Source organism: Cucurbita pepo, chromosome LG07 (genome assembly GCF_002806865.2).
Source record: "Cucurbita pepo subsp. pepo cultivar mu-cu-16 chromosome LG07, ASM280686v2, whole genome shotgun sequence".
In the NCBI taxonomy this organism is placed as follows: Eukaryota; Viridiplantae; Streptophyta; class Magnoliopsida; order Cucurbitales; family Cucurbitaceae; genus Cucurbita; species Cucurbita pepo.
This window is the reverse complement of record NC_036644.1, coordinates 1,501,118-1,515,753: the sequence shown is the minus strand read 5'-3', so window position 1 is coordinate 1,515,753 and position 14,636 is coordinate 1,501,118. Positions and strand designations below refer to the sequence as shown.

At 35.6% G+C, this 14,636-nt stretch overlaps 2 protein-coding genes across 2 annotated transcripts; one reads left to right on the top strand and one right to left on the bottom strand.

Annotated features, from left to right (window-relative positions):
- Positions 1–1,316: 1,316 nt before the first annotated feature.
- On the top strand, positions 1,317–8,885 carry LOC111799228. Its single transcript, XM_023682685.1, has 13 exons — positions 1,317–1,649; positions 2,553–2,680; positions 2,853–2,924; positions 3,013–3,126; positions 3,260–3,328; positions 3,402–3,458; positions 4,098–4,181; positions 4,315–4,377; positions 5,047–5,211; positions 6,645–6,725; positions 6,959–7,026; positions 7,109–7,230; positions 8,618–8,885. The coding sequence occupies exons 1-12, from the start codon at positions 1,469–1,471 to the stop codon at positions 7,179–7,181; spliced, it is 1,155 nt and encodes a 384-aa protein (XP_023538453.1). The 5' UTR covers positions 1,317–1,468; the 3' UTR covers positions 7,182–7,230; positions 8,618–8,885.
- On the bottom strand, positions 8,616–11,558 carry LOC111798747 (protein CUP-SHAPED COTYLEDON 3). Its single transcript, XM_023682070.1, has 4 exons — positions 11,553–11,558; positions 11,198–11,462; positions 10,622–10,893; positions 8,616–9,838 (listed from the first exon to the last, which is right to left on the bottom strand). Exons 1-4 carry the CDS (start codon positions 11,556–11,558, stop codon positions 9,245–9,247), a joined length of 1,137 nt encoding a protein of 378 aa, XP_023537838.1. The 3' UTR covers positions 8,616–9,244.
- Positions 11,559–14,636: the final 3,078 nt, after the last annotated feature.

Here is a 14,636-nt window from a genome sequence, read left to right as displayed (position 1 = left end):
ACACTCTCCACCGCTTCGCCTAGCAGCATGACGCTTGTATTGCTCTCCCACAACCCTGTTTTCACGGTTTAGGCTGCTCCCATTTCGCTCGCTGCTACTACNTGGACTCTCGCCATCTAGGGTGCAGCACTCCACCGCTTCGCCTAGCAGCACGACGCTTGTATTGCTCTCCCACAACCCCGTTTTCACGGTTTAGGCTGCTCCCATTTCGCTCGCCGCTACTACGGGAATCGCTTTTGCTTTCTTTTCCTCTGGCTACTAAGATGTTTCAGTTCGCCAGGTTGTCTCTTGCCTGCCCATGGATTCATGTTGAGATAAGGGCTCTCTGGATCTACTGTGAATTGAATTTAATTTTAGATGATTTGTGTGTTCTCAATGACATCATCTCTAAGCGGGAGGTGATCGAATTGGAGATCGAGAATGAGGATAAGGGCTCTAAGTCGAATGCCGGCAGCGATAAATACAAATCAAAGCGGACAATATCCGCTAACAGTAGGCTTGGGCTGTTACAAATGATATCAGAGCCAAGCATCAAGCGGTGTGTCTAGCGGTGTGTCTGTGAGGATGATGGTTCTCTAAGGGGATGGATTGTGAGATCCCACGTCGGTTTGAGAGGGGAATAAATCATTCCTTACAAGGATTTGAAAACCTCTTCGTAGCAAACATGTTTGAAAACCATGAAGTTGACGACAATACGTAACGGACCAAAACAGACAATACCTACTAAAAGTGGGATTGGGCCATTGCACATGTGCCGGGGAGGGGAAGTGGGTTTGGTTTAATTCCTCGAGCGTTCCATATTTTTTTTCCTGTTCACTCCATGTTGTTCTCGATTCTCTCTTTCTTAGCGTATACTCAAAGGACAAAATTACCCCTAGTAGGAATTTTTCTTTGAATGACAAAAAAATAATGACACTCACTATAAGGATGGGTCGATTATATTAAACCTATTATACAACAGCTTAGGCTAATTTAATCCCGGTTCAATTTGAACATAGCACAACAACTCATACAGATCGTGGGTGGGCCCACTTATCATATTCTTTTACTATACTTCTAAAATAAATGTGTTACATACAAAAAAACTAATACTAATTATGAGGATTAAATGGTAATATTCTAAGAAAACATAATTGCCTAAAAAGGAAAAAAAAAATTATGATGAAGCCAAGGAAATTGTCTTATCGAGTAAAGCGAGTGCCACGTACGAAGATTTTGAAGGCCCAGTACACGTGGCAGCCCCGTTGGCAGCCTCTGGGCCTTTTATGTTTTTGCCCCTATAATTTCCTCAATTTAGAAAATTGTACTTAAAAAAGCGAAAAATAAATATCTTTCTTCTTCATCATCTTCGAACCGCGAAGCGGTGCAACGTTGCACGTTTTTCACGTCAAACACAAAATCGCTGGACTGGCGGCAACTCTTTCTCTGCCTCTTCTGACTTCGGAATTCGGATTGGTAATTGGAATCCATGGCGGCTTCGAAGCTTGCGAGCGTAACGATTTTTCTAGCTTTAATTGTTTTTTCTGTCGCTGCGGACGTGATCGTCGATGGTGGAGAGGATGCAATTGAAGTTGCTAGAGAGGATGGCTCTCAATCCTCTGTGCTTAAAAAAGAATTGGAGAAACTCAATTCTAAGATCCGAGAGCTTGGTGAGTTTATCGTAATCTATTGCGCATTTGAGTTTGTTTGATTGTTGAGAAAGCGTGGGGAAATGTGGCGGATGAAGTATTAGTGCGAACTTTCGTATTTTGATGAAGCAAACTTAATTTGGAACGGTTTGGGAAGTGTTTATTTATTTATTGGCTGTTTTGATTCTCTTTTCCGCCGAATTGATGTTGTTTCAACTTTCAAGTTGATTTGGTATTTCCAAGCCGTGGGGATTTTCAGAATTACGAAAGCGTTTCTTGTGATTGAACGGAGTCCACCATGTTCTGGTTAGAAAACCACGAATCCCACGACAGTATAATATTGTCCACAGTATAATATTGTCCACTTTCGATCATGTGACTTTGCACGACAGAATTACCAATGAAGATAGTGTTCCTTGCTTGTAAATTCATGATCTTCCTCCTAATTCCTAATTAGCCAATGTGAGACTACCCCCTTTGATCGAGGCATGACTCCTTCTCTGGAGCCCTAGAACAAAGTACCCCTTTGTTCAACACTTGGAGTCACCTTTGACTACATCTTCGAGACTCACAACCTCTTTATTCGACACTTGAGGATTCTATTGGTATGGTTAAGCTAAGGACATCACTCTGATAAACATGTTGGAAACCACGACCTTTACAATAGTATGATATTGTCCACTTTGAGCATAAGCTCTCGTGGCTTTGCTTTTGGTTTTCTCACAAGGCCTCATACCAATGAAAATAATGAAAATAGTGTTCCTTATTTATAAACTCATGATCTTTCTCATATTCTATTTCTGAAAAAGATTGTCACTAATTTTAATGTGCTTTCCATGCGTTTTCTACCTGCTTTTAAGTTGGTTGACTTCGTTCCCCGTCCTTTTCATGTATTGAGAGGCTCGTTTTTTGCTATTTCTGCAGAGGTCCTTATCGATGAAAAATCACAGGAATTGGAGAAAAAGAATGAACTAATATCTCAAAAGGATGAAATATTTAGGGACAAGTCAGCTAGAGTTTCATTTCTGGAAAGCGAGATAGAATCTCTTCAGGTTGGCTTCAATATTTATCTGGACTGAAAAATCCGTACCGATATTTGTATTATTGCAATTATAGAGATTGATTTTCTGATACTGTAACTGCCTCATGTAGCCTTTACTCCACTCTATTCTCTTTTTGCATAATTATAATTTTGCATCTAATTCTCATTCTTGCTTTGAGTAGAGAGAAGGGAAATTACATGTTGAGGAAACAACTGCAAAGGCTCATTCACGTGCTGGTGAATTAGAGAAGCAGGTATATACGATATAGAACTCTTGAACATAATGACCATTGTAATTACAGTATGCACTCACTCTGTCTGTCTCTTTATTGGTCTTTTCAGGTCAGTGAACTTAAAAGAGAACTAGATGCTCAAAACAGAGAGAAAAATGCTCTGGAAGCACAATCAAATGAAGCTGAGAAGAAGATGCATGAAGTTATTTCGACACTGGAGAAAGTAAGTTAAGTGCATTTGTGGAAATATGTAGATTTGAATTTGCAGCCTTTTGCTGTTCATAGTTGGCAGAGAGGAACTGTTTTTGTTTTCCCTTAGTTGTATTCTCAGTCTTTCAATTTTGATTTTGTTACAGCTTCAGAACAGTAACGAAGAACAGAAGAAAAAAATTAAGAAACTCGAACGTGCACTTAAAGTGGCTGAGGTACTCTACTGCTAACGTGCATTTTATGGAATTTGATTGTTCCTATCTTAGCAATTTTCTTGTCTATTCTCAGGAAGAAATGATAAAAGCCAAGTTTGAGGTCACTTCAACGACTGAAGAGTTGATGGAGGTAAAGTTTATTAATCAAGTTATTCTGTTCTATCATCATGCAACTAAATACCAGGAGGTTTAAGTGGCTGTACGATGACTCTAAAGATAAACATTTTCTGCCTCAATTTCATTATTTAAGTTCTGCCCAAAGACAAATAAAATCTTCCAGAATTATTTTATTGATCCCAACTGGTTCTGGAGCTCCTCTATGCATTTTTTATCTGGTTTCTTATGATATCTAGAAGAAGAGGGATCTAAAAATAGGTGAAGAATGAAGGTAGTGGGGAAGGAAGAAGTGGAGAAAGGTGGGGAGTGAAATTGAAAAAGATGGGGAAAAAGGGGAGGGAGAGGAGGAGAGCGTTTTGGAAGTTAGCAAAGAAAGGGAGTTTAGTGTAAAAATAACAATGAAATGACTTGTTAAGAAAAAAATTATATTATATAAAAGAGTCAAATGAGCATTGACACATCAATACTTGACAGGTCCATCTTGCTTTTTGTTAGTGCTACTTGACACAGTGATTTCAGAGTTCAAGTCGAAACACTTGATATGTTAAACAGTTAATTTTTTTGGAATTTAAGAGCCAAATAGAATTCTAACATGTGATGGGGTTATGAATGGAATGGAGCTTGGCTGAATTTTCACGTAATTCATTATCAGGTCCACGGTGCATGGTTTCCACCATGGCTTGCTTCATTCTGGAACAAGCATGCAAAACCTGCAGTGAATGTGGTGATGCAAAAGGTACCGTTTTCTGGTTTCTTGAGGTTATTTGTTGATTCCCTGTGAATAATTTATTTGCATCATATGCACCTTCCATCTGCGCATCTTTGTTACTTTAAGTTCATCAATGCCTTCTTTTTCTAATTGGTTGCAGATGTGGATGGGAAAGACACATGTGGAGAACTGGGTGGGACCCCACATAGAACCAATTAAATCCGTGAGTTTTTCTTAATTTCTGCTTTTGTATTTTCTTGACATAGAAGCATAGCTTAGTAAATTAAAATCATTAGAGAAAGTATTAAATTTTTTCTCTGACGTATATTCTTCTTGAAGAATTTTAAAATATTGTAACAATTATATACTACCAATTTCTATCTAATTGTCTTAAATATCAAACCTTGGGCTTAAATTTTGATCTTGATCTTTTTATGTTTCAAATCGTTATAAGCTGTTTTTTACACGAAGAAAAACTCTTTCAAGTTCAACATAATATATCAAATGATTTATTATGTTTACACGCTTACTCGGTCTACGCCTGTTTCTGTTAAGTACTCAGTACATTGCCGAAACAATTTGTGAGTTCCATTATTAGGGTTGATTTATGGAGAAAAAAAAAAAAAAGGAAAAACGTTGGGTGTGTTATAACATTTTTTTAGTAACTTCTTAAACTGCAAATAGAATAGTTGGAAGGTGTATAAAATGAGCCTAGAGATTTGAGTAAAATTGATTTTGTAGGCTTATTGGTTAGGCAGTTAATAATTGAAGGTTATATTTTATATTTATTCTAAAGGTACAAACATAGGGGTTATTGGGTGAGTTGTACTAAGACTTTTGTAGGCATTAGATACCTGAATGAACTTTTTTACTTCCTCCCTGCCAAATGCAGAAATGGATCCCTGCCATGCATGAACGGTGGTTGGTGGTGAAAACGAATTCTAAACCGCATTTCGAATTGTTATGTAAAAGAAGTTCAGAAGCTTACGAGGCTTCAAAACAAGCATTGACTCCACATATTATAAAAGTACAAGAGTTTGCCTATCCCTACTTTCAGGTATATTATATCTTGTAGTCTTCACTCTGCTTGTTAATCATCTTTGTTCCTCCTTTATATCACTCTTTTCGTTTATTTATTATTTTATTTATATTCTTTCTTTTTTCATCTTCCTTTTTGATTGGGGGATAGAAAGTAAAACTGGTCAGCAAACCATATGTTGATCATGTCGCTACTGTGACAAAACCTCTTGTTGACAAAGTTTGAGTAGCATTAAATTCATACACACAGGAGTTAGTGCATGTTTGTGGAAATTTTATGCAATCTGAAACTACAAAACTAAAATTGGTAGTTTTTCATGGTTGTAATTCTGTATATTTTGAGAACATACTTTTCTATTTACCATGACTTGATAGGAAGTGGTATTCGTTTGGGCAATTGTGGTGACATGAATCCCTTGATTTCGGTCTAGAGTTTATGGATCCAAAATCCTGTGTGGACCTGTTGTCAGGATACACGAGTGTTTCATGAGGGGTTTTATTTAAAAACAACTATTGTTAGGTCAAATATTTTTCTAATTTGAAGCAAAAGAGTGTACAAGGTTAGAGTCTTTTTTATTATTAACGATTGATCACCCCTTCAGCACCCTCTTTCAAAAGCATGCTAAGTCTAGAAATGTTGGAAGATCTGCAGATCCATATTTTCAGTCGATGCTTTTAAATTTTTTCTGCATGCTAGTTAGAATATCTTGCATCTTGATGATATTTTCTATCTTTCCTGTAATAAGTTGGATCTTTACTTCTACATACATGTTTTTGGAGTTTCGGTATTCATATAAAGTCCTAATTGGCTGGTGAGATGACAACTGTCAACAAGACAGAGTAAACAAACATTTATAATTAGTCTGGAGTTCATAGTGCAATTTTTCTAATTCCTAAAATCTCATTTTTCCTGCAATACCTGAAACTGAAATTGTGTATATGTACAAAGCATTTTTAGGAACTTTAAAACTCATTTCTTAGCATGGATGGAATGGAATATGTGAAGTTGTGATAGGAAATATGAACATCCGGTCTCATTCCTGTTCTCTGAGATCTTTTTCTTACAGAATCTTTAGAGTCGGTTTTAACTTCTGAGATGATGGTGTTTGTGAGAACCTTAAAACTTTCTTTTGAGATTAGTTTATTTATATTTCAGAAATAGAAAAAATACCCTTAACAAGGTCTGCTGGTCATTCTTGCTAAACTTTTGTCCAACTTGTTCAAGTCGCCCAAGTATAGTATCACCAAACTGTCTTGACCTTAGTAATCATGTGGCTGATAACATTTCAATCTCAAATTGCTTAGTATCATAAATTATTAGCATATGGCATACGTCGTCTCATTGTGCTGAAAGCTGCTGAGCTCGCCAGCAGGAATAATTAGTGTTGTGCTACCAGGAACCAAAAATTACTGCCTACGGTGTGATTTATGAAGTTCTTATGTTTACTTCAGGTTAAATCCACCATCCAGGAAGTGCTCAACAGACATGACATTACAAGAGCGGTTGCTGCTAAAGAGTTCGAGTGGCTCTTGGTTTGTATTACTCTAGAAAATATGACCTTGTAAAAAGATGTTTGATGCAAATTTTATGTTTCAAACTTACATATGTGAAGTTTCACACTTCTATCTGAGGACTAAAACTATATTTGAAGTATAAGGACGAAAATGAAACAAGTGTGAAAATTCTGGGATAAAATAGGATTTACCAGTAAATCTACATCTTATTTTACTAAATTTGTTGATATTTTGCTATTGACTCAATCCAGGATTCGGCCTTGTTGGTCCTACCCATATTAATATTGTTCAGTCTTTGCTGTTGCTGCGGCCCTTCCCGGTATGATTTTTTTCATTCTACCGTATCAAATGTATACTCCTTTTGATAGAGGTACTTGAGGGAATAATATATCTTTGTGCAGTAAAAAGGCTAGGAAGCCTGCCCGCCCCAACCATGCACGTCGTAAGGCCAAAAAGGGAACTTCTGGCAAGTAAAGTTTGTGACATCATTTGCTGGTCCTCTGTTGGAGACGAATTTTTTAAGGTTTGCTTTATCTTTAACATTTATGCTTATAATAATAAATGATCTGCTTTTTCCATATTTATACTACTATGTGAAGTGGTATATTTTAAGAACTCATTGTGATACTGCACCAATCGTTACTTGATTGGTTCTCATGGCCATGGGCACCTTACTGTTGACTCGGTATTTTTGCAACTGTGAGGAATGCCTTTTCAGTCTCACCTTGTCTTGCTTAGCATGACATGGCAGTTTCCAACGCCACAAGGCACTGCTTGGATGCTTCTCATCGCATATTGAAGTGTTTGGGTCCTGAAATCAACCCGATACATCTTGTTAAAGGAGTTAATCCTGTGAGCAGTCCCATATGAGCAGTCCCACCATATGGTGCTTGAGACATAATTCAACTCACTTTCTGTTCATGCTACAGCTATAAAAGATGGAGTTTTAATTCAAACCACTCTCTCCCTCTAGTGACCTTATCTTAAATTACAACTCTCCTCATGCTATCTTCACGATTATTAGAACTCCCTTTGCTGACCAGCCATAGTGGAATTGCAATGTCTTATCAAGAACATTTTCTTTTCACTTTGCAACTCTTAACGACCATCATACGAAGACACTAGATAGCGCTTGAAGGCTATAAGAAAATAGATTTGTTCGATGTATGAACTTAAGAGTGATAGTACTAGCTTCTTTTTTTAACATACATACTCATAACGCCTCTCTTCCATCAGTTGTCGTCTTCAGTTTCCCCATAAAAACCTCTGGAGGCATATAGCCGATGAAGCCTTTATTTCGGTTCCTAATGTTCAGGATATTAAAACAGCATTTGGAAACATGGAGAGACCACGTTGCCCCTAACTGAGTGGCTTCCACCAATCAAGAGAGAGGGGTCATCCCTGAACAATTCCCTAAACCGCTAGTCAACATTGGAGAAAAGTAAGAGAAAGTAATTGAGAAAATTGGACAAAAATCTCCGGCCAAAGCAAGCTTTAATTGACTGGAAAATGTGTAAGTGCTTCCATTTGGAAAACCTCATTTGAATCTTCCCAACTCTTGGTTCCAAAACGAAGAGATACGAGGATAATCACAATTAGCAAAATTTGTACGAAATTTTCCAACTTCCGGGTATATGAATGTTGATGCAGCTGAAGTGATCATTTGTTTTTCAGTCATAATTCTGTTGTGATAAAGTATATGGATTCTGTTGATTGTGATAGTTTTCATGACCAGTAGCAAATGAGAAAATCTAAAGACGATGCTCGATTTTATGGCACTATAAATTGCAATGTGATTGCTATTATGTCGTCTCCATTATCGTCCCGTGGGTAAACCAGTTGTTGATACTATCATTTAAGCTCTTAGTGAGTACATCACTTACATATAATCGTATTTCGATTCTCCGCAGGTGGACATGACATCTTTCGCTTTCTCTAGGAATCTGGAACTTAGAAGTCTGATATTTTTTTGAAGCTCTTATAGTTTCATCACCTAGTCTCGGTCGGTTGTTAGCCATGATCATCACTCCCGCTGCTAGATACACCCAAGAAGTTTAGACGTTGAAGTTATATTTTGTTTTCCATGTTTATGACTATGATGCCAGAGTTGTAAGTTTTTTTGTTCGTTGTAAAATAGTTACGAAGTCGAATAAATTATTTCAAATTTTCTTCTCGTTACTCCGCTCTGTTCAAGTCTACCATCAGTGTGATGTTAGCAGCTTGTGTGACTTTGCTGCTGAAGGGGTCTTTCAGCTATTGATTATGAAGTCCTGAAAAGAACAAACTTTGGTTCGGTTCATCCTCGATGATCCGTCCACCGGCTGTGAGATTATAGATATTAAGTGGTTGAAAAAGAGGTGTTCCGACTGCTTACAGAAACAACTAGAGACTCCAATCTCGGAGTTAAACGTTACACATCGACTACGAAAGGCGGGTTTGTGAAAACTCGTAACAAAGGGAAAAAGGGAGAACTATCTCTATGACTGCAACAACTTCTTCAGTGTTTACTGAGAAATGTATGCATAGCTTGGCGGCCTTTACCAGTTTTGCCAGTAATTCTCCAGGTCCATGCAATGGTCCATGTTCATAAATCTGTTGCCAGGTCCATTGCCATTGTTGCTGATCTCCGCCCCATATGCAGTTTCAGGACCGATCGCGCTTGCAATCACAGATGAATTAGCCATGGTAGCTGCCATGACAGACGAACCGATGTCTTGTTGACCAATTTTCATCGGTGCTGCAACTGGGGGCGGCATCGGTCGCAAAACTGGTTGCGATGAAGCTCCTCCAAGGTTTAAGTTCAACCCGGATATTGTGAAGCAACCTCCTGCAGGTTGATAGTTAAACTGGGGCTGCATCGATAAGTTGATACCGTGAGATGATCCTCCGCTGCCACTGCCGCCTCCACCGGCTCTCAGGACTCGGTTGAGCTCGGCCAGATCTGCGCCCGTGATGTAGTTACGCCCATAGCCATATTGAGCAGCAGGGTCTCCGAGCTGCATGAGGGGTGGTGGAAGAAGAGGAGGGGCAATTTCAAGGTTGACATAGGGATTCACTGCCCTTGTTTGGTTTGGTGGATACTTTTTCGGTCCGGCACTCTTTTGGAATACTCGGCAAACCACCCATTCGTCCTGTTTTAAGAGCCCAATAAAAATCATAATTAAGGGACTAAAGAAAGAGCCAAAAACATGATTTTGCAAATGATTAACAATACAAGATGAGATTTAACTCATAAAATAGGCATTTTGATTCGATTTTCGATAAATATTATGTAACGGCTCAACTCCACCGCTAGCAGATACTGTTCTCTTCGAGCTTTCCATCCAAGTTTTAAAACGGGTTTGCTAGATACTGTTCTCTTCGAGCTTTCCATCCAAGTTTTAAAACGGGTTTGCTAGATACTATTCTCTTCGAGCTTTCCATCCAAGTTTTAAAACGGGTTTGCTAGATACTATTCTCTTCGAGCTTTCCATCCAAGTTTTAAAACGGGTTTGCTAGATACTATTCTCTTCGAGCTTTCCATCCAAGTTTTAAAACGGGTTTGCTAGATACTATTCTCTTCGAGCTTTCCATCCAAGTTTTAAAACGGGTTTGCTAGATACTATTCTCTTCGAGCTTTCCATCCAAGTTTTAAAACGGGTTTGCTAGGAAGAGGTTTCCACACCCTTCTCTCTCACCGACATGGGATCTCACATACTCTATATCAATTCTTTTTTTATAAAAAAATTATATACCAAATAAATCATCGTGGTTGTACGAAAATTCCCTTCTAAATCAACCAAAGAAAAGATCAAGATTTTAATATTTTCATATGTTTATGAATTTGAGATCAACATGAGAGGTGGATGCTTTCGATAACAAAAATATCAATATTAATAATAAAAAACTTAATTTTTTTAATAAAAAACATTTACCTTAGCTGTTCTAAAAGCGGTTTTGGAATGAAGTCGGTATTCATGCATAACCCAATTGGTTTTCTCTCCTCTCGGAGCTCTTCCTTTATAGAACACCAATGTCTTCTTCATCCCGACCAGCTCTGAAGTATCAGTATTGAAGATTTCTTTGTCTTTTCCCGTGGTTTTCCAGTAGCCTGTGTTCGTCGCTCTATTTGTTCTAACTCCGGTCGGGTATTTTCTATCCCTAAGGCTGAAAAAATACCATTCTTTTTCTCCCATTTTAGCCTTCCCTGTTTGAAAATCAACAATAATAACGTTAATAGTCAGCTTTTAAGTAGCTTCCATGCAAACCCTAATCCTTACACTGATATTTATATCAATACTTCTGATTTAAACAGCTCCATGCATTAATTTTAGTCTAATTGGTTTATATATTTTAATCTCTAAATTTCAAAAACAAATTATTTTTTATTTTTTTATTTTTTAAAATTAAGCCAGTAAACACTGTTTTAAGAACAGTTCGAGATCAAAATTAAAAGTTTTTGAACAAACCCTAATTCACCCGAAACTCGAGGATGATAAACAAGAAATCACCTGGAAGTTCCCAAGGTTCAAACTTGTTGAGATCAACATCAGTAACCGCTCTTCCTGTAAAATTAGCATCTGATATCTTATTCAAAAGATAATACGTGATTAACTCTTCATCAGAAGGATGAAACCTAAACCCTGGAGGCAACGTTTGATCTTGCTCTTGTGCATGATCTTGATGATTACGATCTGATTCCGCCACATTATTCTTCTTCATCACCTCCGGCCTCTTCCCGTCCTTCTCCGTCCCCAAATTATCACCGCTCGATACCTCGAGAAATCGAAACACAACAACAACAACGTTAAATCAATAAAATTTACCATCATTTTATGATAGAAAGAGAGAGAAGAAAGAGCTAACTTGCATGGAGTCTTGGTTGTTTTAGGGTTAGAAAAAGCTTGTAAGCTTGATGGGGTTTTTTCTTTCTTTCTTGGTGAGCATGTAATGCAAGAAATCTATGGGAATTTAACCTTCTAAGAAGAAGACAACTAGTGGGAGTGTGTTCTTCAAGTTTTCACCTAAGCTATAATTTGTTTATAATACTTTGTCGAAGTCTTTTTTCGATTTTTTTTTTCTTTTGTCGGTCGGGAAAAAGTTAACCCGACCATAGCTTTGATATCATTAACTAAAGCACGAGTGATTTGTGTTCACACTGATGCACGTTGTTGAACTAAAAAAAAATTACGTACGTGTCACGGGTTGGAGAGAGATTATATATTCTGGTTTCCCGTCTAATAACGTGAGATTGATGACGATACGTAATGATCCAGCATGAACAATATCTACTAGTGGTAGTCTCGGACTGTTACAAATGATATCAAAGTCAGACACTGGGTAATGTACTAGCGAGGAGATGTGTAATCTTAACCAAACTGCAACTCAGCCTTCTTTCATCATAACCCTTAAGGATTCCAGAAAAACGCTAATTTTGAGCTATATATAAACTATTTTCTCCGATTGCAGAGAGGTAAGTTCGATAAGTTTCATTCAGTTCATTAAAATTTTAAAGCTTTCCTCGACACTCTTTGAGATTCCACATCGGTTGAAGAAGAGAACGAATCATTCCGTGTGGAAACCTCCCCTTAGTAGATGCATTTTAAAACCATGAGACTGACGACAATATGTAACGGGCCAAAGCAGACAATATCTAGTAGCGGTGGACTTGGGCTGTTACAAATGGTATCAGAGTCAGACACTAGACAGTGTACTAGTGAGAATTATGAGATCTCTTATTAGTTACGGAAAGGAACAAAACATTTCTTACCCGAGTATGGAAACAGTGTACAAATATATATATTTTTTTTAATTTGCACGTATAAAATTAAAATTTTCCTAACACATAAATTATTTCTCTTTTATATCATGTTCGTCGTAAAAACACGATTATAAGCTACGTTAATCTAATCTAACCTTTAATCTTAAAAACATCAAATTTCTTTTAAGAATAATGTCCTGTCTTGATCAAATTCTTATATATCAAACACATGTTTGTCTGAATTTCAACAACAATTATGAGATATTGTTTATAATTAATTAGATTCTGACAGTAAAAAAGACATAGATTTCTTCGGCAGACAAGATTTTCCAGCCAAACTATATAATAATTTTTAAAACATATCATTTTATTTAAAAAAAATCCATAATTATTTGTTCCTGAAAACATTTAAATTTTAACATAAAGTTTTTTATTTCGTGTCACATAACCCTTGTAATACAATGTTTGACAATATTGTTATGCAACTAATACAATAAACAAAGTTTTTCTTGTATCATTGGATAAACGCCAGCTACGAAAATTTCTACCAATTCAATAGCTTGATGAACACGTCATGACGATACATGTTTGATTCTGTACGTTCTTGACCGTTCGTTTATTATTTTTTTGAAAAAGAATGAATCATCAGTTACGACAACGTAATCAACAGCTCAATTGATAAGAAGTAGTTGAAATATGTTTATCACGAGAAGACGACAACGCTCTAGAAGCAAGGAAGAAACGAAGAACTAACCCTAAAACGACACACGAGGTCATTTAGGGTTTATCGATAAACTTGCCGAACACTTCAAAAGTTAATAATATGATATGGGTATTAGATTGATCTCCCAATCAATATCCTTCTTAATTGGAAATCCTTAATATTGATTGTGAATTAATTGAGATAATTAACTAATTCTTTGTCACTAAAAAGGAAGCACTACCAATTTAGCTTAGGGCTATAATTTAATTATGTAGAGATTGTGGGTAGCTAAGCAAATAATTAAGATTTAAGGGTCAAATCTTGAATTTTGAAATTATAACATTATCCAAAAGTTTATAAAAAGTAGATAAGCAACCTTGAAAATGGCATTGGGGAAATGAATGTTCATGAAGATAAGTTAAATAAGTAACTTTAGTGTATAATATTTGTAAGTGAGGTTTATTTATATTATTTATATTATTACTGTATTATATAGTTTATCATATATATATCTTTTTATTTATTGTTATTTCTATTTATTACTGTTTCAATATCCTCGTAATTTATTTGATTATAAATAGAGAGCTTTCATACACTATTTAGGTGTGGTGGATTAAGCAAACATTTTCAATTACTATATTACCGTTTCACTTCTATTTATTTAATTTTTAACTTTTTTAAAATATTAATTTTATCTCACTTCTATTTATTTAATTTTTAATTTTTTTAAAATATTAATTTGTATCCATTGGATAAATGATTTATTCAATATATAAGAAAAATAAATAATTAAATTAAAAATATTGAATGGGGAGAGATTTAATTATAATTAAAAGTTTTAAAATTTTGAGACCCTAAAAATTTATGAGTTAAAATAGGGTTAATCTTGTAATTAACCCATGATTTCAGGCTAAATTAATAAAAACGAACCATTTTTAAAAGTCTTAATAATACCTTCAATATTTTAAAATATCTCAAAAATACCTTTAAACTAAAAAATGTTTAAACAGAAATTTAGATGAAAACAGTAAATATTAATATTTTTACCGTTAGTAACACGTTTCAAAAAATACTAAAAAGTTTAAGATTTTCATTTATATATTAACGGTAAGAATTTTTTTTAATTTTTTTTTATAAAATTAAAGAGTGTTAATTTTACTTTTAAAATTTCATCCTATTTTTTAAATATTATACTACGATTTTGAACTTTTTAAAAAATTGAAGGGTATTAGTAAAAAATTTTAAGTAAATTGAATAACAAAATACTAACGCTTTTCGTCTAAAACTATATTTTTAGATTTTTTTTTAGTTTAAATTATTATTTAAAATTTTAAAAATTTAGAGTTATTTTTTAGGTAAAATAGTAGTTTTATTAATTTAAACTATAAATACTAACAAAATAAAGTGTAAATCTTTATGGAATATATATGGGCTCCAATGGTTAAGCTCGAAAGGCCCAACATGTGGTCCAGTAAACCGTTTCTCT

Excerpts from the sequence above, each read along its gene's own strand:
- LOC111799228 (XM_023682685.1), top strand. The coding sequence starts at position 1,469 with ATGGCGGCTTCGAAGCTTGCGAGCGTAACGATTTTTCTAGCTTTAATT. Across the intron at positions 2,681-2,852 it reads GCGAGATAGAATCTCTTCAG|AGAGAAGGGAAATTACATGT; the intron begins GTTGGCTTCAAT and ends TGCTTTGAGTAG. Across the intron at positions 3,329-3,401 it reads GTGCACTTAAAGTGGCTGAG|GAAGAAATGATAAAAGCCAA; the intron begins GTACTCTACTGC and ends GTCTATTCTCAG.
- LOC111798747 (XM_023682070.1), bottom strand. Across the intron at positions 10,894-11,197 it reads TGAACCTTGGGAACTTCCAG|GGAAGGCTAAAATGGGAGAA; the intron begins GTGATTTCTTGT and ends ATTTTCAAACAG. Across the intron at positions 9,839-10,621 it reads CCGCTTTTAGAACAGCTAAG|GACGAATGGGTGGTTTGCCG; the intron begins GTAAATGTTTTT and ends CTCTTAAAACAG.